Source organism: Acyrthosiphon pisum, chromosome A3 (assembly GCF_005508785.2).
Source record: "Acyrthosiphon pisum isolate AL4f chromosome A3, pea_aphid_22Mar2018_4r6ur, whole genome shotgun sequence".
Lineage (NCBI taxonomy): Eukaryota > Metazoa > Arthropoda > Insecta > Hemiptera > Aphididae > Acyrthosiphon > Acyrthosiphon pisum.
In genome coordinates, this window is record NC_042496.1 from 21,241,721 (window position 1) to 21,266,046 (window position 24,326).

Genomic DNA, 24,326 nt, shown 5'->3' on the forward strand with positions numbered 1-24,326 from the left:
GTGACAGAATATATATATAGATGAGAGCATCCAACATCGCAACATTAATTTCGTTATTTTTCACAAACCTTAACGGTACTTACAGGGTTAATAATTTAATAAAAATTACGTTTCCGGCATACCACGCTATTATATAATATATAATAATATTAATCATATATTATTGTCGAATATCTGTAGTTTCATATGTATTTGTGAGAATAAAATTAATACCCACCGCGCAGGTTTAAAGATTTTTGCTATGACTATAATATTATATTGACATAATCGAAAGATATTATATCATTATAGGTATTTATTTTTCCCGCTGAGATGATGAACCGGAAAGAGTGTAATATTCGTTCGACGGCAATATTTATTTTCAATATTTCATACTTTTTTCCTTATAATAATTTGTAACAACCTGCACCATCGTTATTATTATTATTATTATTATCTTGAAAATTAATATCGTTACGGGTCCATAATAACGTAACAAATTCGATTTACCCACTTAAGTGATCTGTCAACACTCAACATTGAACCACGTTATGCAAATTACGTTTTGTATATACAATAAATATCATCATCTACGAGCTGTGACAATACAGAAATTGTATATATTATTATATTATGTACCTATACATAATTTTTTTCTCGTGTGTGTACACGAACAAACAAAATGTTGTACGCCGCGCGTGTAACCGTGAATTATTCGAGTAAAATTATTATTACGATGCACATTGCTCTGCAGCGGCCATGTTCGTGTTACTCTATATCATATTCTAGTTTTACCGAAATATAACAATAATAATAATAATAATAATAATAATAATATAATATGTATGTAACCCGTATTTAAAAACGTGGAAGGTCCTCGTGGGATAATTAAATGGAAGTCGGAAAGAAATACCGTATGGGGTTGGATTTTTAACAATAAAAATTACCTGTAAAGAAACATTAGAGCGGAGAGTAGAAAAAATTACTTCGACATCTTTCATAATGTTTGGGGGCGGTTATCCCTATCTTGTCATTATTGTCGGCGTTGTTTGTCTGTTAATGTAACTTACTATAATAACAACAATTGAAACAGATTACGTGTATTGTGGGTGGTACGTTGCAGCCATAGGGCCTTTCGGACGATGACATCCCTCGAGACACATCTGAGAGCATCTGAAGATCGGACCGATCGAAAAAATTTTGAAAAACGAACGAACGTTTTTATAATAAAGCATAATAATATCATGTAAGTACCACCTATTGGTATATAATATAATAGTAAATTATACTGCATAAAGGTATGCTGTATATTATATTGATTACGATCCGAGTAAAATATAATATAAGTGGTAACTTTAGGCACGCTAGTCAGTTTGTGATGATTTTTTTTTTATTTCAGTCACGACAAAGTCACGACAAACAGCGATATACCGCTCAGTATAATATTATATGGTGCGAAATCGATTAGTGTATTTTTCGACCCTATAGAGATAACTATTTTGTATACAAGTAGGTAATACCGATATGTTTATTATATTATACTAGATCGTTGTTATATCGTATGTCGTTTTTCCTGTATGGTGGGCGCGATACCTATCCGTCGTCTTAAAACGGAACGGTATAGGTACACTGTCATGATCGCAATTCGCAAAACGCGTATTTATTTTTTTCAATTTTTTTTCTCGATTCCAATGACAAATCGATTTTGACTCTCATTTTACGGAACGCCGTATCATATTATGGGTTTTGTAACTGAGTAGTATGGTCCAGTCGACATTCTAGCAAACGAACTTTTTTTCATATTTATTTATTATTCGCGTACCTATCACAATACAAGCATTATATTGGTTGTATAAGAACAATTTATAGGTACCGATATGGAAAATAACCTCTCCACCGTTTACGAATATTAGATATATTATTATTGCTCAATATTCAAATGTTCGAAAAATTGTTCCACTATTTAAACACCGTAATGCACTACCCATGTGTAGCTATTATTGAAACACGACTTGTAAATTGCAATTATTGTTTGTATGACAAAATAGGTAGATATACTGAAATACGAGTAAATAGTGAATGTTTATTATTAGTTATTTGTTTATAATATGTATAAATTACATTAGAATTTCACCATACGATTCGTTTCTATGCATATTATTATCAATATCGTATATCAAATAACATGGGATATTATATTTAAAAGCGGTTCATTAAATCGATATACAAATTTATGTTTTTGTAACTGTTCATTTGTAACGTCGTTCCTTGATAAAGTGGCGTTTGTCGGAGGGTTACACATAAAATAGTTTGTGGTCGAATAACTTTGTTGGAGCGTTAAGGCTCGCCTGAAATTCTAATTCTGATGATGATTATAGCTCCGTTATAACATCGAGCAAATTAAATTTAAAAAAAACGTAGTAAATATTATTATCGGATCTGTTATCGTCAGCATTCAGTATTTTCAGCACAGTACCGTCTACAAAATTATTGTCCAAACGCCTGCAAAGGTATCGGCGGAAACACCGGAGACACAATAAGCTCGCGTAAATGGAATTATGTACAACACACATAGGTCTAGTTGGATTTCCTTTTTTAATTCGAGATCTCGAGTCGTCGACCACCGATGATGGTGTGGCGTACGATTAATCCTTTTTTATTTCACGCGGTGTTACGTCGACACGTCATTTTTTCTCCATTATTTTACACACTCGCGTACGGGCGGCGTTTGATTATTCAAACAGCGTGCTGCAGCCGGCTGATTATTAAAAGACCCACGGCACGTCCCCGACGACGACGGCGGCGGCGGCAGCGGTGCGATGACGAATACGACGACGGCCGTTTCGGGTAGGTGTGCGCACATGCATATTATACTTCAACAACCCGCCATTATATATTATTATTACGTACGTATTGTGTGTCCGACGTACACATAATAATATATATATATATATATGGGAGGCAAGTACGCTGCAAGTACCTATACAATACTTATATTGTACCGCACTGCACCATTGCAGGTTGACTCGGCCCGGTGCTTTTTTTTTCACTTACACCGCGGACGACGTTGTGGCGTGGTGCAGCAATGTTTAGGTGTAATACGCGTGTACCCGCTGCAGAGACCGCACGTGTATTGTTATTTCATATCGTATTAATTATTATATTAATATTTAATATTATGTAATATAATATAGGTACCGGGTAGGTGGTATAACTATCGTATTATTATAATATTATATTATACCGACGACTGCACACAGCACGTATACGATCGGACGGATTTGACGATTTAACCGCTTCGAGTGTAAAACAATAGAGTGCGTTTATCGCATATTATTACGAAGGTATTGACATAGGTACGTCATAATATGTGTAACCGGAAGTCGGTGTACGTTTTTTTTTTTTTACCGAAAAGTCTGAAAAATGGCTAAATCCATTACACACATTCGATCTTCGGCCTGCGTAGTGTACCTACCTACACTCCAAAGAAATGAAATACGTACACTTTTGACATTCATTGAATACTCATTACGTACCCACACTAAAGAGGTTTAAAATCGCACGCGGTCGGTTGTCATAACTACATATTTATTAATGATACGGTTTCGATGCGTGTTTGTCGTATAGTTTTCCATTTCTGCTCGAGCACTTGGCTCATAAGTCATAACGATGACGGGTGATTGTTATTGCGACAATAAGAAAGAAAATATTATGATCGACTTTATCGGACATTACGCGCGTGGTTCGTGATTCCTACACATACACATAATAATATTATAAAATATGAATACCTATTATGTGTACCTATTACTGCAGCAGTTATATTTTGTATAATGGCCAATATAGTGCGTGTAGTGCATATATTTACGAGCGCCAATGTCGAAAGAAAGACCGTCGCCCGTAAGTCGCTTGTGTTGTAGATTGCACGCGCTATACAGGGCCTGCAGTGGTTGCATGTCGAGGGTCGTGAAAGTTATAGATCTCGAGAGTACACCGACTCGATATCTCCAAGGTTTTTAATTTGCTATACGCGATCGATACTATATTGTATAATATAATAGCGACTGAAACGACGAAATTGACTTGCGGTTGAAAACGCAAACGCGTTAAAAGTAATAATAATATGTAAAGTGTCTCTCCGCAGGCACAATAGCTGAGTAACCAAAAATAATATCGAATACTGACTAAAAAATATCCGGTTTCACCTACGCATATAGATTCGTCATTTTTGCTTTATTGTAAACTAATCGATTGTTCAATAAAAATGATTATTAAAACAACGAAATAAAACAACTTTTGACTTACTCGTGCACTTGAGTTCTCGTCTCAGTTCATCGGACCCTTTGTAACAGTCTTGTTTGCCATCGCATAGCCTGGAAAGCTCATACAACTGCAATACCGTCGTAGATTCATTCACTTGACATCCAAAGTATCCGTCTTCCAAGTTCAAAAAGAATATCTCTCTTTTTATTCCATATCCAATTCCGCCTTGAGCATTTACCTGTAAAACAATTCAAAACATCAGTTAACGTTTACATTTTTAAATATTGTAGTCAGTTAGAAGTTATTGAAATATCAAAACAATATTTATACATTTTTAAAATTCAAACATCCTAGTAAAAGTCATAGGTTTAGTCATACGGATTTTTCTTTTTATACGGCCCAAACATATACATTACTATAAACCATTTTTAAAATATCAACTATACGAGTTATTACGAAACTATTATTGTGCTATGTATAGTAGGTTTATAGTGTACCGTAGGTATATACACGCATTCAATTCACATGAATTTATGAAATGAGTAATTGAACGGAAGGAAATATCTTTATAAATAATATTTACCTTGCGGACTTTTATTTGAATGTGTATACCTATACTGTATATTATGCATACAGCTATTCGGATAATTAACTGTATTAATATAACTGGCTCACTAGTCACTATTGATGATCATTTTTTAATACTAGTTATAATTATCGCCTAAGACTATAACGTGCCCTATATTTCAATTCAAAAAGATATCATGTGGCGCTGTTAACCCTGAGATTTGTAGTAGTTTGTATAATATGCTATTCAATGAAGTTTACAATAATAATATAACATCTAAGTGTAAAATTGACGCTCCTATATAGTTTGCTCTAACTACCGAAAACTTATAATGTGACAGTAATAAATCGTGTTATAAAAGTAAAATCGAAAAATAATGTTTTAAAGTATATACATATCATGAACTGTTTACATATATTACAAACTTGTTGATGTTTGATTATTGATTTTTATAAAATAGTCTATTTTATAAGTTAATTTATTACATAAAAATTGATTTTAATATAGATGTAGTAATTATTATATTTTAATATTTTATTCATATTGCTGGAAATGTATATTTCATGTATAATCATGTGAACATTTTCATTTTTCAGTAAGCTATTATGATGATTAATAAGTACATTACATATAGTATGTAAATAATAATTAATGATTAACTAGACATTATTTTTTTCCGATTTTCATGTGGGGTACAGTTGGTTTGTTTTGTCTATTATGAAAAATGTCAATTTTCAGAACAGCAGATCAACAACGATGTACAGACTAAAACGTAACGCTCCATCAACAATTGCATGGTTTGTTGGTTTCGTTTAGGTTCACGCAGTAGCCATTATCTGAGCTGATGTCGTTATATCGTCTTCCTTTTAACTACAAGGTTATGACTTCCGAGAAGCCATCCGAGACTCCTATGCCCTTAACCTTAGGTTACCCGCCATGACTCTACTGCGTTTTCTGTTTCTTTTTATCCCCAAATTATATTCACGCAAATTATGTGCATTCAAATAAATGGCAGTATCACGGTCTTATCCACGCGTGTAAATCTAAAATAATATATACCTACATCTCTGTATATTATTTATATTTGAATAATCATATTCTTAAATTTTATTTGTAGTACTATATTATTATCTATTAATTGTAGATTCCACCTATAGCTACTACCTCACGTCTACGTGATTTTCAACCATCAAATTGTTTATTTAACCGGTTATAAAATAATAAGAAATACAAACAAACAAAGTATACATATAGGAAATATTTTCACTTTATACACTTAACCCAACACAACAAATCAAACTTCTGAAGTTATCTACCATAGGTACTATAGTCACTATCGGAGAAAATGTCAATATTTTAATCTCAAAGTGTAGAGTGGAAACAATCGATCACTATTCATCACATACTGTATATAAGCGCTGTAGACCGTTAAAAAATAAAATAAATCGAAACAGAAGACGAATGACTTTGGCCGCTTCCGATGGAAAAAATTAGTTTCTATTGAATTAAATTACTGAATGGAACTGTAAGTGAATTCTTACTCCATGATTCGTATTGTGACCGTTATACATTACTTTTTTTTATTAGCCTGATCGGGCCACCACAGTCGTAAAAAAAAGACATCAACCAGTACTTTTTGTCAGATAATCATGATGGTCATAGCGATGACCAAGCACTGTCCGTTTGGACTATATATGTACCTACAGCTATAGCATGCAGGAAACACCGGAGAAAAAAAGAATTACCGAGGGCACTGGGCTCTGACCGTTAATGGGCAATGCACCAGCGACCAGGTGTACTGATCGATTATATTGTTTCCGATTTTGGAATTTCGTGTCGCAATAGTTATGTGTAAGAAGATTTCCCGTGACTGTACCGTAACGTAAAGCCACGACGACGCTAGTTTTTCCGTGGGCATATACAATAATATATAGATATAGGTACACCTTCTTAATATGTATAGATTTCTGAGAGCGCCTCGCACATATTAGGTATAATATTATATATTTATATGTTATTCTGATTAATGAGATTCGGAGACTTAAACGCACGGCCAATATATAACTGGTACCGTGTATAAGATGATTCCTTTTCAGACGCCTTCGTCTATTTTCGACTATAACACCTATGTTTGTGTGATTTAACCGGTGTTCTTCGAATCCACAACAGCTTTCGTACGGAATCTTTGCGGGTTCGGTACGATTATATTCTCATGCAACATTACGAAATATTATCATGAGGTCGTCCGCTCCGGCATGGCGTGGGTTACCGGAGAAACCGCTATAGCTTACCCTTATATGGGAACTTGAGTCGGCCCAAGGACGTAATAATAACATTATTATTTCGAGTGTTTCGCATATGTACACACACACACACACACACACACACACAAATACATGAGTACGCTCGCGTCGGTATTGGCCGCGCGAGTATAGTTCGAAGAATACATTAGTATGCACCCACGAAGACGCCACCGCGCCGTCTGCTGCAGGTTACATAATTTCAAAATTTCTGGGTGAATGTCACATGGTGAAAACGCGTTACCGCCGACGATTATAATATTTCTCCGCATCTGTATAGTGCTGCAGACGAAAGACTGACACACACACGCACAGATAGAAAGACAATATAATATACATAATGCACAGTGGAAATGTGGTGCATTGTGGTTCGGTGTGTTATAATATAATATAATATATGCTCTAGATATATATCGTACGTAGGATCCGAATATTACAACGCGACTTAGGATATTCAAGGCCAAAATCCAACGTATAAATCGCGGTTGTGTAACACGGCGGTGTTGTCGCGACGACGACCGAAAAGAGAAATTAAGACGACGCGCGCGTGTGACTGTCTGCTGCTGCAGCAAAGACAAGTGCGGCATATAATACGTACTGTAATCTTCCTTTTCTCAGTCGTTTCTTGTCGTTGAAAGCTGCTGCTGATATTATTATTATTATGTTTGTCCCGTTGGTGAAACAATAACGATTAACGCTATTATGGATCGCGTTACGTGCGCGCGATTATGACGTATATGAAAAATAATAATTCCCATACGCGAAAAACGACAGCGTGTGTCGGTCTCGCGTGTGTGTGTGTGTGTAGCAATGTGACCCGTTTTGCCAAATACGGACGAGCGAAAGTGAACCCTCTCGTCCGTCCCGATTTGGACAGTCCGGAAGATCGACGTCGCGTTAATCACAACAGTTGCAGAGTATAATATTATATAGTTGCGATTATTCTTTATTTTTCGCGCTTTGCGAGAGTTTTTTTCCTCCTATAATTCGTTACACGCGGATCCACACCGCGATCGCTGCTATACCTAATACGATTACATTATAAATCGCGGGAAGGACGCGAACGCGTGCACCGCCGTAAAAATCGATCACGCCCTTGATATTGCAGCAGTCCCCGTGTTTGTTGCGTCACATATAACGTCCACGAGTGGAACTAACATCACTATTGTTGTGTCCAGGCGATCTTTAAATAGTTTTTTTATTATTATTATCGTTATTATTTCGTTTTGTTATTACTCTTGTAGGTAGGTACTGCGCCATAATATATTATGCCCGGCGACGTATATCAAATTCGACGCGATAATGCGCGTTGAGAACGACGCGTTATTGACTTTTCCCAGAGCCAAAATGTGCACATGTATATATTGATATAGGTAGGTATTCGCTCTGGTTCGCGTGATAAAAATCGCCAAATGGCCAGTGATCACCACGGGTATCCCGACAAATCGATTCCATCAGTTACAATTGCAGTTCTTTTACGACCTTTTTTTCTGCTAACAATTTTCTTATAAATCGATCACTCGATTTATGACATCTATAATAGGTACTGTAGATCTGTAAGATCGATAACATCTGCAAATTTTGGAGGAAACCGCTGTTACTCCAGAATAACATAAAGATTATTTTATGGTCTTTGATACGTATAGGTACAACACTACAACCTATACATTACACATATATTCGGTTCATTTTTGATAATTTAGAGTTAAAACATATTTACGATCGCAGATAAAAATATATAGGTACATTGATATGATTCAGCAATATCGTTTTTGCTTTTAAACGAATTAAATAAATATGACACCAAACAATAAATTGAACACAAAAATAAGATATACCATTAGTTACCATATAAGTAATATAGTTGTATAGAATATAGATGATGTTTTTAGTTTGGTAGGTATTTGTATACATATACCTACTTCTCTGAATTGCAGAACAAAAAAGTTTAGTGTTTCAGAAAATTATATATTATGTTTACGTCATCGCTATACTATAATTTAAATAGTCCCTAATCTTATATTATTAGGTAGAATCAAGTTTTGGTATTAATGGAGTGTATAAAACATATTTTTTATTACTTGATTTCGATGCTAATAAACATTTTTTTTATCACTTTTTAATGTACAAATATATATGCGTGTTGTACTTATTTTAAATATAACTATAAGTCTATAACTATCAACGTATTAACGAAAAAAAAATTCAAAATGTACTACTTTAATATTATACAGTAATATTATTATTTTTTTAAATACAAGATTTGATTTTAATAATATACGCATGTTTAACCCATCATCGTACGATCATAATTTGATATCAAATGTATAATACAGAACAGATTGTCCAACTATAAAGGTACCTATACATTATTACGCTCAAAACCATTTATGGGCTTCGAGGATTCAGCGTCGGGTTTTCGTTAAAATTAATAACTCGCTGTCTTGCTAAAAAATAAATAAACTCGATTTCCATTTCAATTACGTGGTGTAATATGTATAATATATACTACACAGGTGTGTATATTAACCGAATATCATATATATATACTATAAGATCGCAGGGGTCTTTGGACAGTCCGGCGTTTATATTCATAACTATAAACACTTTCACCGGTGATTCATATTAATTGAATACACAGACGGAAACAAAAACCTAACGCGCGTGATTTTAAAGTGCATATATGCGCTGCACGACTACGTCTATAAGGCTGGGTCCGGCATAAACTATCATTACATTGTTATTTACTATAGCACCCAATAGTTTCTAGAGCTAACTCTATAATGTATACGTTTCGAAATTATTCACACACTCACATGTCCCAAACAAATACCCAAACACTAGGACGTGCATTCGTATAATATTATACCGCGCGTACAATGTACGATTGTTGTCTTTCACGAACTTCCTTCCGCGTATACGTATCGACAATGGGGTAGGTTCGTCGATCGCAAACGAGAGATGGGCAGAACACTGTACCTATTTAATTGTTTATTATATTTTATAAACGCCCATAAGTAGTAGGTAATACTGACGTATAAGAAATGGTACAATATATTATTTTATTTGTCCATTTGAACGATAAATAGGCAGGTATAGGCGCGTATTTATTTCTGAATTTAAATATATATGGATCTCTGTGCGTGGCGTTCGATTTTTTTATTTACAACCACACATGAGCCGAACCGTGGTCGTGAGCATTAGTGGGCGGAAAAACAAAAATAAAGAAAAAAAAGCTGACCGCACGTATAGTTATCACAAGCGACTCCGCAATATGGCTCGCAGAAACCGGTATTTTTTACGTCATCGACCTGAGAATGCCGAAGGAAAGCTTTAATAGGCTGCACGTTGCTCTTATACCAATTTAGTGAACGCGGTAAATTATTTTGTGCTCGGCTATTGTTTTATACCTATAATAATGTGCGTAATCGTGTAGGCACCTACCTATTAAGAAAAAAACACCATATCGCTTCTGCAGTGCAGTTTGGTGTACTCTATCCTGGTCCTCACAATGTGAGGACTGAGTGCTCACATAGTGTATTCATTGGCAGTATTATAATATGCGCAACCGAAATAAACGAAATCATCGAATAACAGCACATATACATCTTGAGTCATACTGCAGAGACATAAAATTATTCAACGAAGTGTATTGAACTGTGAGGAACTAGTGTGTTGATATTACGAGTAGACCGCGCCCGACGAGATGAGTAGATAAACAAATCGTCACGATCCGACAAATAATTTTATGTAGAATAAATATGGATATATGATATGTTTATAGTGTGAAGATTAAGTATTGGGTGAGGACATTGCGACCGCTAGTTTGAACGTCGACGAAAACGTTTGCCAAAAATATAAAGAAGGAAAAACAAAGTAATAAAATAAACGAAATAAAATTATAATTTATAGCTTCACTCGCGTGCAGTCGAAGCAGTGCTCCGGGCTGATCGCGGCCGGCTCGCGACTTACGCAGCAGTCCGCACACGGAGGACGCGTATTTCGAGAGGAGCCGCCTGCAATTTGTCGAAGACGGGTTCGTCGACCCCGCAGGAACGTTCAAAATCGTTATTCCTGAGCAAACATCGGCCGGGTCGCGGACTGCGTAAACACGTCATACAATATAATAATATATAACTGACACACGAAGACAATCCCGCGCGTATAGTGTATAATAATATGTATGCATAATGGTATGATACCCCTAGGTAGATCGTGTGTGTAAGAACAAAAGGGGGAAAAGAAAAACTGGAAACATAATATCACGACCAAATAAATACAGGGGGCGGTGCACGTTGTCAAAGTAATCTTCCTCCGAGCCACGATAGCATATACGCTGTATGGCGGTATGTTGTACGAGTGCAACAGGTAGTACAGGTACACTAAAGAGTCTGCCGTGTGTGTGTGTGTGTGTGTAGGAATGTAAAAAATATCGTTCACAATATCGATTACCCTCTAATAGACCCGATAATGATGATAATAATAATAATATATGCGTTCCAAACGCTGTGGTGGTAATTTTTTCCACCGTAATTAAACGTCGATCGGTGTACACGGATAATATTATTATTAGAAGACGTGCGCAGTGCTCGAAACGGCGATGCTTATGGCGTTTTACACGAAATCACTTAGCCGAAAAGTGTTTATGCACCTATAGGTACCTATAATGTAAGAATAACATTACATTGTTATATTACACACACTGCTGCAAGGTTAACAAACAGACGTGTGTAATTATTGTTATAAACCCAACACTCTAAATATATGAAAAAATATTCAATAATTATATTGTAGAAAAAACCACAAAATCATCAGATTCTATTATAGCTGCAGTATACAAGAACGTACGTATAGTTTTCGCGTGATTTTCGACCGATTTCTGTATTATTATAGATTATATCTGTATTATTCAATACATGGAAATTAATTCAAAGCGAACCGAACGATAAAAATAATTATTGGCACGCGTGTACTGCAGTAAGTAACAACTGCCTAGGTATCTAATTTAATGATTCCCGGACAAGGCGACGACGGCGAGGTTTATAATGTGGTAGCCGTCCGTTAATGAACTACCGAACGAATTTTTTTCTTACCCTGGTCGATGTTTTATGTGTACATATATAATCTCGTTTACGCACAACAATAACATATCCAATATAATATTATAATAACGACGACGGGAAAGAGCGGTGTTGAGAGACTTCCGTCGTGCAAAAAAAAAAAAATCGCCACCCAACCGGTTCTGAACTTTACACCTCCGGCTTTGTGTGGGTTGTTAATTTATTGGCCACTCTTTGAAATGGAAAAATAAAATACACAAACAAAATAACAGGCGCTCCACAATAGGCAGTATAGTCTATAAGTATAACATTATATTATATTATTGTCTTGCGTACAATGGCTCGCAGGAATGCCGCCGAATCTTTATAATATTATACTATAATAATATAACTCGTACCTATACAGAGTGTCGCATGACTAAATCGATCAACGTTAACAGCCGCAGACGCCATTGCACCGCGTCGATATAATATTATTATAATTTAATATTTTCATTATAGAACGAATTCAATTTTTCGAACGTACCTCGCTGTACACATAATACGTATACCTATACATATACGAATCATCGGATAGGCGTCTGTGGGCGGGAGGGACGCGGACTCGTTACACTACATATACCTACACTGACCATCGTGTACAATCCGCAGTGAATTAATATACAATGCGCCTCATCATTATAATATTATAATATATATATTATATACTTTGAGGCTATGGCAGGTATCAGCATCGGGGTATTTGTTTTCAATCATAATAATGACGTGGACGTGCGCGTGCGCGAGATATTATTATATATATATATATGCACCTATAACATATTACATTATGTACATACAACGCATATACCTATTTCCTATTTCTTTACGTCAACGTACGTATATAATAATTACACTAAGGTCTCGTCGGATGATATACACGCACTGGGGCATTCTATTGTCTCGCAGCACCCCCGAGGATCATATCTCTGTGTGAGATGGCACTTACCGCATCATATATATAATATATACATTACTGGCGACCATTAACTACGTAAATAACGCACGCTGGGTGAGGATATAGTAATGCACGTCGTTATTATTACAATAATGTATTTTATGCGCGGTTGTGTTTTAAACGCATCATAATAATAATATAAATAGGTAGGTACTCCGGGCGAAGGTTCTTTTTGTCCATCCAACGGATTTTTTTTCGAGTAGAATAAAATGCATAATAATATTATATACATGTATATTATAATCATATTACAAAAAATTCAATCCAAAGAGACCGTATACCTAGTTAATCGAATTATTTTGAAATCATCATTTACTCTCAGATTGCCGAACTTGGGATTATAATGATGATTATGCGGCCAAGTCGCAAAATGCACATCACACGTTCTAATATAATAAGCGCGATGAATGGTTGATAATCGTCGTGGTAACCTGTTATTTATTTTCAGTGACCACGGCTGCCCACGAACGTTTCGCTAGAAAGGTTGTCGTTGGACACGGATTCTTTGCTAAGTTTATATGTTTTGGAATATTTCGTAGTAGTCTGACGGTGTTTTTCAAGGTTTTTAGTACCATCCGAAATCGTGGAAAAAATATCTTCAAAATGTTTTTTTTTTTTTTAATATTCGTTTAACTCAGGTGATGAAACGTGTGCCCTTAAATCGAATAAATTAACAGCACGCTGTACTTGAAGTCTGGGATGGTATGAATAATAATATTATTTACCAAACCGAAGCGTCATGTGCTCATGTCATTTACCTACGGGTATAAGGTTAGTAGACTCTTAGTTTTTTTTGCACTTGAAGACAACATAACGGTTCGTACTAATCAAATCGAGTTCCATTCAGTGCACCATTCCGTTTTCAATTACATCTTGCACTGTATTCGTAAAGTCACTTCCACTAATTAGTAATTTGCACTCTGGACGAATTAAAACGACTAATTGTACACACAAACCTATAATATTTCCTAGGTGAGCGCAGACCTTGAGGGTGGGCAGAGTTTTTGGTAGCACGCAATCCGCGGTCAAATTGTTATTATTAACATCAGTCGTGGTTCAAGATATAAAATCGTCTATAATATTTCAATCAATATTAAATTAGATTGTATTTTGAGAAAAGAAGAAGGAGATGCAGAAGCTAGCCCGTCCCTTCCCGTACACCCACCCATGTATAGATATCGACATATCGTTTATGTCGAGTATGTTCAATGTACGTAATCTTGCGTGTATTCAAAACTCGCGCTTTTCCCGCTATAAAAACACGTACGTATAATGGCATATTATATGAGCGGTTGTACCGGACTAAAATCGATTATTATTGATCAACCACATACGCTTTTCCAAACATGCAGACACTATATACCGGGAAATCTTGAACTTGGTGGCTACAACATTATTTTCCGCATACTGATACTGTGCCCGTATGAAAATATATAATATAATTTATTCCTTGAACTTGACGGTCGAATTATGTATATCTCGCGCAGTGTACGGTAACGCGCGCGTCACTAGTTATATTGTTTTCACGCCGAACTAATCGATTTATTCACGCCTGTTGCACACTGTGCCAACTCGCGGTGTCCCGCTCGACAAACGGACGATTGTCCGTGTATAGCTCTATATTATATTATGTTTGGACTATCTCTCGAACGATACACATTAGTTTATTTCATATACATATTGTGTGTGTGTGTGTGTGTGTGTGTGTTTGCAGAGTTCCGATCTCGAGATCCGTCGTAAAACGTCCACATATAGGTACCTACGTTTCCGTCGAAGCGGCGATTTTAATGCGATCACGATTAATATAATCATCCCGAGAGCACTTTAGAAACTGAAATCACGACCTAAGGGTGAATGACTGCTCGTGCCCCGTGTTCGAGCCGGTACCAAGTCCGATATTGTGTGTAATGTGTGTATAGTGGATACGATATATGTATAATAATATATATTATATTGTGTATATGTGCGCAGTGTGCACCCGCGTACGCACTATATATAATAATAGTAATAGTAATATGTTTGGTATGCAGTGCAACAATCGCAGTGACAACATCTAGTTACAATTAGTTTCAAAAGACCATCGATGGGCCGCTGTATATAAGAGTCGTGAGGAGTTAAAAAAAAATACACCTTTTATGTATAATAAATAATAAAGACATAACGCGTAGCGTAACGCGGTAGTAATAGGACAACAAAAGTCGAATACAACACATAATTCAATAGTTGTAGTAAAGGTAGTGTATTATATTTTCCTAGTTGTAAATTTTAATGATCGACCGAAATTAAATCATTAAAATATAATATGGTACGTATTTTACAGAATCGATAAAAAGATTAAATCGCACCGATATAAATAATAGTTATATGTGTTTGTATACCTTCTAATAGATTCTGCAAACGGCCCGTTGGTATTCGCATCAGAGCATTGAAAAACCATATTCACTAGCTTAGATATTATGCTCACAAAACTAGTTTTCTTCAAACAATATATAAAGGAAGGAACCTACCTCCACTGGTAATCTCGACTCGAGCCGAATGCGAGACGAAGGAAACCAGTTATTCCTTTCGCTTGTCTGGCGATTTATCCTACACGGAGACTATAGCTTTATACTGCACATGATAATGGTCAGTGCAGTCTATGTAAAATATACAATAATATACTGCGGCAATATATCATACAAGAAATTATGGAAAAATTAATCTTTCATCATTATATCGATTCAATACATAGATAATATCATATGCGTATTCCGGTTATTCGATCATATTTTTATGGTATAGACCACCGATAACGTGAAATGAATACAACATTGTCTACTTTATTATATTATGAGGCCAAATGTGTATTCACATATATTATATTACGTATCAAAGTTAATACTATAGGTATAATCGGTAAAAAAAATAACTCTTCATAGGTTCAGTGTACGACCAATATTCTGGCCAGACATTTACGTCAAGAACCAATATGGCTGAGAAAACTAAAATTGATGCAACAATATCAAAATGCAACTATAACATTCAAATTCACAATTTAGCAAACCTCGGCTCCGAACAATACTCAACCTCACCGAACGCTTCTATGTCATACGTCATGGTTTAAGTGTTAACCATAACGTATTTCAATATATTATGTTACAACAGAATTGGCGGAGATAAAAGAACCGAAAAAATGAATCATACAAATTATGCAAATCTCAAATGTAAATTATTAATGTATAGGCGTCTGGTGGATCTACCCACGAATTACAGGTCAGTGAACAGCAAATAGGTTTGTCTTTCCTAAATTACTATGTCATAAATAATTTACATTTATATACAAAAAATAGTTGTAGATTTGTTTAAAACATTTTAAACACATACCTACATAAAAATATCTGTGAAATTCATATAAGGAAATAACCGCTAGAAGCGTATTTACGCATACTTAATACGTATTACATTATAAATAATAATATATCCATTTTATTTTGATAATAATGAAAAACCGGTGTATTTGCAGTGTTCAATTATAACATCAAACTTTTATAATGAAATAAAATACTATTGTTGAGCCGTCTCCCTTTTTGCTTGAAGGATAAAATAAATTATAAAAATTATGAAAACATGGTGTAAAATGTATGCACAACCTTCCAGTCTATTTATCTCAAGAACGCTTTTATTAAAATACACATTGTTTAGCCTAACGATGAACGTCGAAAAACAGGTGATTAACATCGACCTTCGGTCAAAATTAAAAATCTTTATTATCAAACTTGTATTTCGTGACTTTCCATCAGTAAAATTTTGATTAAAATTATTATTAATTTAAAAAAAACACATAATATCGCTATCGCTACCATTCAAAATGTGCTTCCGTGATCACTTTTAAAATGTAATCTTGGTGACATTATAATGAGATTCATTCGTATTCATCAGTAGTTGACTTGCGAGATAATTCAAAATTATAAAATAATAAATAGATCATGTGTATATAGAATAATAAACATGGCCAAGAGGTAAGAAAAATCAAGGTGTATAGGTAGAGTATAATATAGTGATCACTTATTTGTGCAAACATTAAGTAAGATTTTGTACATTGATGAATCATTTCTTTTTTAATATTTAAACCGGTTTCAATCACTATTTAGTACTAGCATAATAGTAATTTCAATACTTTCCCCTCGGTTTCGATATTATGATGATTGGACATTTGATCGAAAATGAAAGTCGAGTAGGTACAAAGTTAGGCTAATATAACCTAAAAGTAATGCGATTTTCTGAAAATTTTGAATTTAATTAATAGTTGTTAGCTTGGAAATTACATTAATATTATGGGTACCTGTACCCTATATAGGTACAATATATACCTATAGGTACTATCTTTTACTGTTCGACTTTCAGTAATTTGTAATTTGAAACCGTTCGCGTAACACAGTCTATAATTTAAAATGAAATGATATATTTCTTTAGGGTTATTGATGACATAAGTCAGAATCTAGAAGAATATTGGTTATATGATATTGGATTATTACTTACCAAACTTAGGAGTTGCCACAGCCATAACACTGCAGGCAGGATGCATTTCATTTTCACTGCAAAAAAAAAACAAAACAAATAAGACTTTATCATAGTGACGTCTCAATATAACAATAGTTTCACCGGTTATTTAATAATAATCATACACGATAATCACCGATACAAATTTAACATTAATAGGTAGTTCATTAATGATTATTGATCGTTGAACAGCTTATCCGGTTGTCAATCACACATTTTAATCAGTACATTGCAATCGTTTAACGGGTTAAATATTATACAAAACGTACGTGTCGTGACAAGTCATTTTGATAATTACTGCACTTTCCAATTTAAAATTTTAATATAATTTCAATGAAAAACCACTTCGTGATTAACGCTTATTGGTAGCGTATTGTACCTACATGTATATTATTATTTTAAATCTGGGCCAATTTGTGAGAAGGGGAGGGTAGGAATAACTGTCATGCCAAATACGAAACACGCCTTCGTATCACCCACGAAATCTTTCACTGCTGCGTATACACCCATATATCATAGTGTTATTTTTTTCACTTTCTATTGGCTAGATAGATACTTTTGAAAACAATTGTCCGTTTGTTATAACTGTTCTTAAACGCATGTATAATATTATTACACACATAATAAACACTAGTACACATTTGAATAATACTTATAATAGTAAGTGTATATATACGTAGGCACACGTAGCTCTAAGCCTCTAAATTAAAATAGAATAAACAATTGGCCCTTACAATTATCACATTATCGTTGGATATTCAACGTTGGATTATTAAAATATATAATGTGTAGGTATAATATGTTACAGAAAAAAATGTGTTTAAAAACATTATTGTGAATGTCAATATAAATTTTTTGTCATAGTAGTATAAACTACTATTGTTGTAAACGCAAATATTTACACAAATATCAAAAATAAAATTATATGAATAAATTTGAAAACTCGATGCGTATTCTATTTACAACGCTGGAAAGGCGCGGAAGTAATACTAATCGGTTTTTAAAAAATATAGCGTAGGCAGCATGCAATAAAATAAACGTGAGTTTGTATAATATATACGACACACAAGTCTCATAAGTAGAAACATTTTAGATTCAAATATTGTAAAATATACCGTAAAGTTGGGTGTATGTAGTAGTATACGGACATTTCATTATATTACACTTTGCACTGAGAGGTAGAACGGAATTTTCCCACATTTTTATATTTAAGTATAGACGCATACCATAGACTATACATATATGTTATAATGATAAAGTGTCTAAGAGTCATATAAAAACGTGTGTAGTTCATTTGTATGCAATATAATATATATATATATTATATAGTTATGTATGTGATGAATTCTTTTTATTTTAAAATGAAAAAAATAAGGAGATTCAGTCTGGTGATTGATCGCAGCGGGCAATAGTTCGCTAAAATGTAGTTTGCGTAATAGGAATATATACCTAGGTACATTAGTACATGTATAAACATTAAACACTATTAAATTATCGAGTTAATTTTTTTTATTACTGATTTTATTTCTTGCGACTTCTTGCGATATTTTCATCCCTGTTGCTGTATATATGCGTGTGTGTATCTATACTTCTCGCGGTTGTATTATAATTTACAAGACGTACCAACCACCTGCATAGCCCGTAGGGGAGCCGAGACAGGCGACGCGACGTTCGCTCGGTGGTCTCCGACGACCGACCTTATCGTACAGATCACATCCGGCTAGGCGTATTTACATATCGACGGGGCACAGAAAATGCTTTATTGTATTTATTATTTGTTTGTGTCGCAGACGATTTTCCGCCGGTCTACATATACTAGTATACATGTATACACAAAGGTAAGTATATACGCGTATCGTGCAGCGCTCGGTAACCGCGTGTTTGTATAAAAACTAGTAGGCGGATGTCTCTCGTGCGGTTTCAACAATGTCAAAGACCTGCATTCGGATTCACTTCATCAGGTATGCAGTCACTGCAGGCTATATACTATCTAGTAGGTATATACCAGGTATACGTATATGAGCGAGTGGAGTCGTACTCTCGGTGGCGTAGAGTGCACTACTGTTGATGACTGCCGACATTGGTGTCCTTGAATGTTTCTGGTCGTCAAATCGACCGAATATATATATATTTATGTACATAAATATTTTTTATCCACCGTAATTAGGTACCTACTATTACGACAATCGGGCGACAGTTTTTTTCCCCTATTGTTTGGGAAATCTAAAAGAAATACAGGAAAAAAAACCGTGGATTTGTCTGTCGGTGGTAGGAAATCACCGCTCGTTCAATTTTAAACCAATTGCGGTCGCTATACACTATAAATCCGATTATTATTATTATTATTATTATTATTATTATTATTATTATGTCGCCGTACGTATTAGATTAATCGCAGAAACTCAATTGAGAATATAACCGTATCTTCAGTGATGAATTGACGGCGTGGATACTGCAGTTACCGGTCGACGACACTCTGAATAATATAAGACACCGCGGCGTATACAGTTGAGATGGTTAGTATACGTAATTGTGATGGGAAAACGAAAAAAAATCCTTCGTTTTTCTTCACGACTTCTGGTGGACTGCAGCAGCGCACAGCAGCCGACAACGAAAACCGTTTACGGAACACATCGTTTTCGACAGTCGATAAGAACCCACAGAATAACTACTATATATTATATTAAACGCGTGTTTTTCTATTGATATATACAGCCAAGTCCTCGCTGCGTGTTACGAGACCACCGCTACTACATCACAGCAATCACACGTGACCGGCAAAGTCAAGGTATTTCGAGATTTATCGTCGGGTGCCTATATGGAGGCGGAGGTGTTGCGCGCACTGCATGAGGTAGTGCAGTGTGGAACTACCGCCGTGAGGTTGACAATCGGTATGCGCACAAAGGTCAAAGAGGCCGAGGAACACGAGGGCAGGTGCAACAGTGGTCCATATGAAAAATGAGTGACCTGCATATGTATATAGATACGCCTAGCTGCATGTGCACTGTATCGACGTAGGTATTGTATATATATTGCAGCGTGTTCAGCTTAAAGGGTAGCATATGAAATAACTCTTACTGTAATTGGGTTCCAATCGGGGTTTTTTTTGGTGAAGGTATAAAGGGAACCCAAATAACGCGTTTTGGGAAAGTTTCGATATTGCATCCCTCTCAGTGGGCGCTTGCACGATACGAATTGCATTTTGTCGGCAGATACATTTTGAACCATCAATCATGTAAAAATTCAACATTTAAAATAATTGCCCGTTTTTATTGAATTAGTACAAATGTTTGCGAATAAATCGCCATATAGTTTCAGAAAAATCGTTGTCATACAACTAAAGTACCTAGGTACTTTACTACTTTGGTGAACGCTGCCCCTAAGTCTTCTGCACCTAATGTGTTATAAGTCATTACCCATGTAATTTACTAATAATAGTACCTAGGAATACCAATACATTCGATACATATATAAACACATATACTGTCGAAGTGTCGTTTTGTACGGATCTTGACGGACAGCCCTCAGTATCCTCATTACGCGGGTTCATAGTAATTCGTGTATTATTATTGTTGTCATTATATGGTTATTTGTACGAAAATTTGCGGTTTTCCGCAAGGTCGGGAATCCGGCCAGTCGTGAAGCGCGAAGATGAGGTCCACCGTGAACGGACGCACAATGTCTTTTCGCGGGTTAACGACGCGACACGTAAAATATATAATATTATGCTTACATAGTCAATCACCGCCGTAACGTAATAATATGACGTGCCGAGTATTGATGGGGGGGAGGGGAGAGGGCACCTATAATTAATATAAATACCTTCTCGGGATAGACGCGTACGCATACCTATACCTACGTATATTACAAGACAAAATGTGTCGACCTATCTTCCACACGACGGTTGACGTTTGTTTTCGGCGCGGGCAGTGTAATTATTATTATAAGACGATAATAATATATAAATTATAATATTATAATTTGAAACGCGAATTAATATAGAAAGTAGGAACGACTATAAAATTAAATAGGTGCACGCGCAAATATCATACGCAAATATATTATTATATTATATTATTTTTTTGCGTTATCCGACCCACCGATATACACGCCATAATCATTATTACCTATCGTGCCGTGTATTGGGTTGGAAAGTTTCTCGAGAAGTGTGCGGCGGCGGGCGCGGTCTCCAGGCGCAAGGCCGCGGCGAACCAGTTGCCGCGCCGCGCAACTATATAGTAGCCGACTAATGCATTTTTTAAAATTTCCGTTCCGGTAAATTCTCGGCGTTTCGAATTTCAAATAATTGTTTACCCATCATGTCCATATTATAATAATATATTGCGTCACTCGACATTTTTGTGCAGATCGATTCGCCGATACGACTGCTGCAGCTGAGAGCACCTGCAGTAGGTCGCGTGCATGCGATGGCGCCGATCTTTTATAAGACTAACCTACACGTCGATTTAACATAATTTTTTCGCTCGCACACAATACCTACGCCTCGTGTGCAAATTTCTCAGCGAGCCTCGTATTATCTTACGAGTCTCAAATGTTCAAGGACTGGAATATATAATAGTTGTAATCCGGATGAAAATTATTACGAGCATTAATTATTGTTGCTGCACTTATATATTTTACACTACCTATGTGTGTATATATTATAAATTATAATAGTAACTACATAATATTGTATTATGCCATAGGCGTATAGGAATCAAACAATTATCCTGATTTGATCGCAATGTTGCCGTAAAAACTACACGTGTCTTACGTCCATGACATACCTACCTAAAGCCGACTGCAGGACCGTAATATTTTTGGCTTTTAAAAACATAGTATATAATATAGTCGTAAACTCATGTTGATATATTGCAGCTGATTTGACGTGTCACATTAGAAACGTTAATAACTTCGTCAACTTAAGCTTAATATTTTGTGAGAAAAATGATTATTTGTCCAATGTCAAATGACTCAATGGTAATTGGGGCTTTTAACAAACAATGTCATTGCGTAACGTTGCACAAATATAAACATTACCTGCTATAAGGATAACAAGTTCTAAAAAACAATTTTAAAGAATTTTTTTTAGTTGGAAATTAAATTCCAGTTTATAAGTATCTGTAATTAAATATTTGTACATATTATTAATGTGTAATAAAAAAAATACATGTACCTACTTATATCATTTGTATTTATTTACTTATTAAGCTAACGTTTAAATATATATTTTCGAATGCGTATTTCAAGGTATTACAATAAAAGTTATTTGATAGACATTTAATTTATACAATTTAAATGTTAACTTGAATTATTTTTTTTATTGATTTGGAGATTTTCATAATATTATTCTGAAAATTAGTTTATTTAAAAACAGTATAATTATTGATTATTAATATAAAGTTATCGCATTCTCTAATTAACATTAAAATAGTATTTCTTTAAAATAAAAAAGGCTTTACGGGTTTAAAAGGATTTTTATGTCATCAAACTTTAATTTCTACAGTTCAATCACTAACCTGTTCACGGATTTCCGATTCCCATTTTCGGCAAGCTCTCAAGTAAAAGGAAACAACGAAATTGGGCAAAGCCAAATATGGTATAACATCATCAGTCATGAGGAGAGAGTCGAATTCTCCTCACAGTCATAATATTTGTATGTAACATCGTCAAGTTTTCGCTGTACCAAATATTTTGTATAATTGTATTAACCCGTCTGGGAGACCCTGTTGCTACTTAAGAATTCATCTCAAGGTGATCTTCTCCACAACAACTGATGTGTATCATGTTACTGGTCATAAAAAAACCACATGCTAACCGTCTAGTTAAAAAGTAAAACAAAATGTTTATCCCTTTTCATTTTTGTTCATTTTTGTAAACTCCGCGTGCGTGTAATAATATGTTTTAAGTGTGTACCGTATAGGGCAAACCGTTTAAAATATGCAATAACTAGGTAACAGCTAGCATAGTATACTAAAAATTAAAATACATGTCGAAAACAGAATATACTATTCGCACATCCATAATTATTTCGATAATTCTCGAACGGTTACGTAACAGATCATTGGATCGTGTAAACGGACATTTCGTGCATCACTGATCTCGGACAGAGCGAAAGTGAATTATTATCGTTTTTGGTCTTATTTTAATTTGTACAACTATGTTACAATAATATTATAAGTAAGTATATTATTACAATCAAATAAACACACAATATCAATAATATGCACTTTCGATAAGCTCCCTATTTTTTCATCGAAAATATAGTACAATTCGTGTTTCTGCCGCTAGACAATACGTATAGGTACAATAAAATATAAAAAATGACAAATGACCGCCGCTACAATCGCAATAAGAATATAATTCCAAAAACGTGTGGCAACACGTTCAGTCGTTATACCATATTCATCAATAATGATATAATTATTTAACGTATGTACGAATAGCGTGTAATAGTGTATACATAAAATATTATGTTCGGATCTAGTTAGTGTTTAAGAAAATAGTGGTTGACCAGATCAAAAAAGGTCGCCACGACTTGTTTAGATAAATATTTCACTTTCAATTCTGCTCTCCCACACACTCGTTTATTTTATTCAGTTTTTTTCGTTGTTGTCGTT

General features: G+C 34.9%; 1 protein-coding gene across 1 annotated transcript in view; it reads right to left on the reverse strand.

Annotated features, from left to right (window-relative positions):
* The window catches only part of LOC100166039, a 127,879-nt gene that overhangs the window by 95,600 nt on the left and 7,953 nt on the right, over nt 1–24,326 (reverse strand). The window contains 2 exon segments of the mRNA XM_029491600.1: nt 4,285–4,480; nt 17,686–17,741. Coding sequence (XP_029347460.1) covers nt 4,285–4,480; nt 17,686–17,741 — 252 coding nt within the window.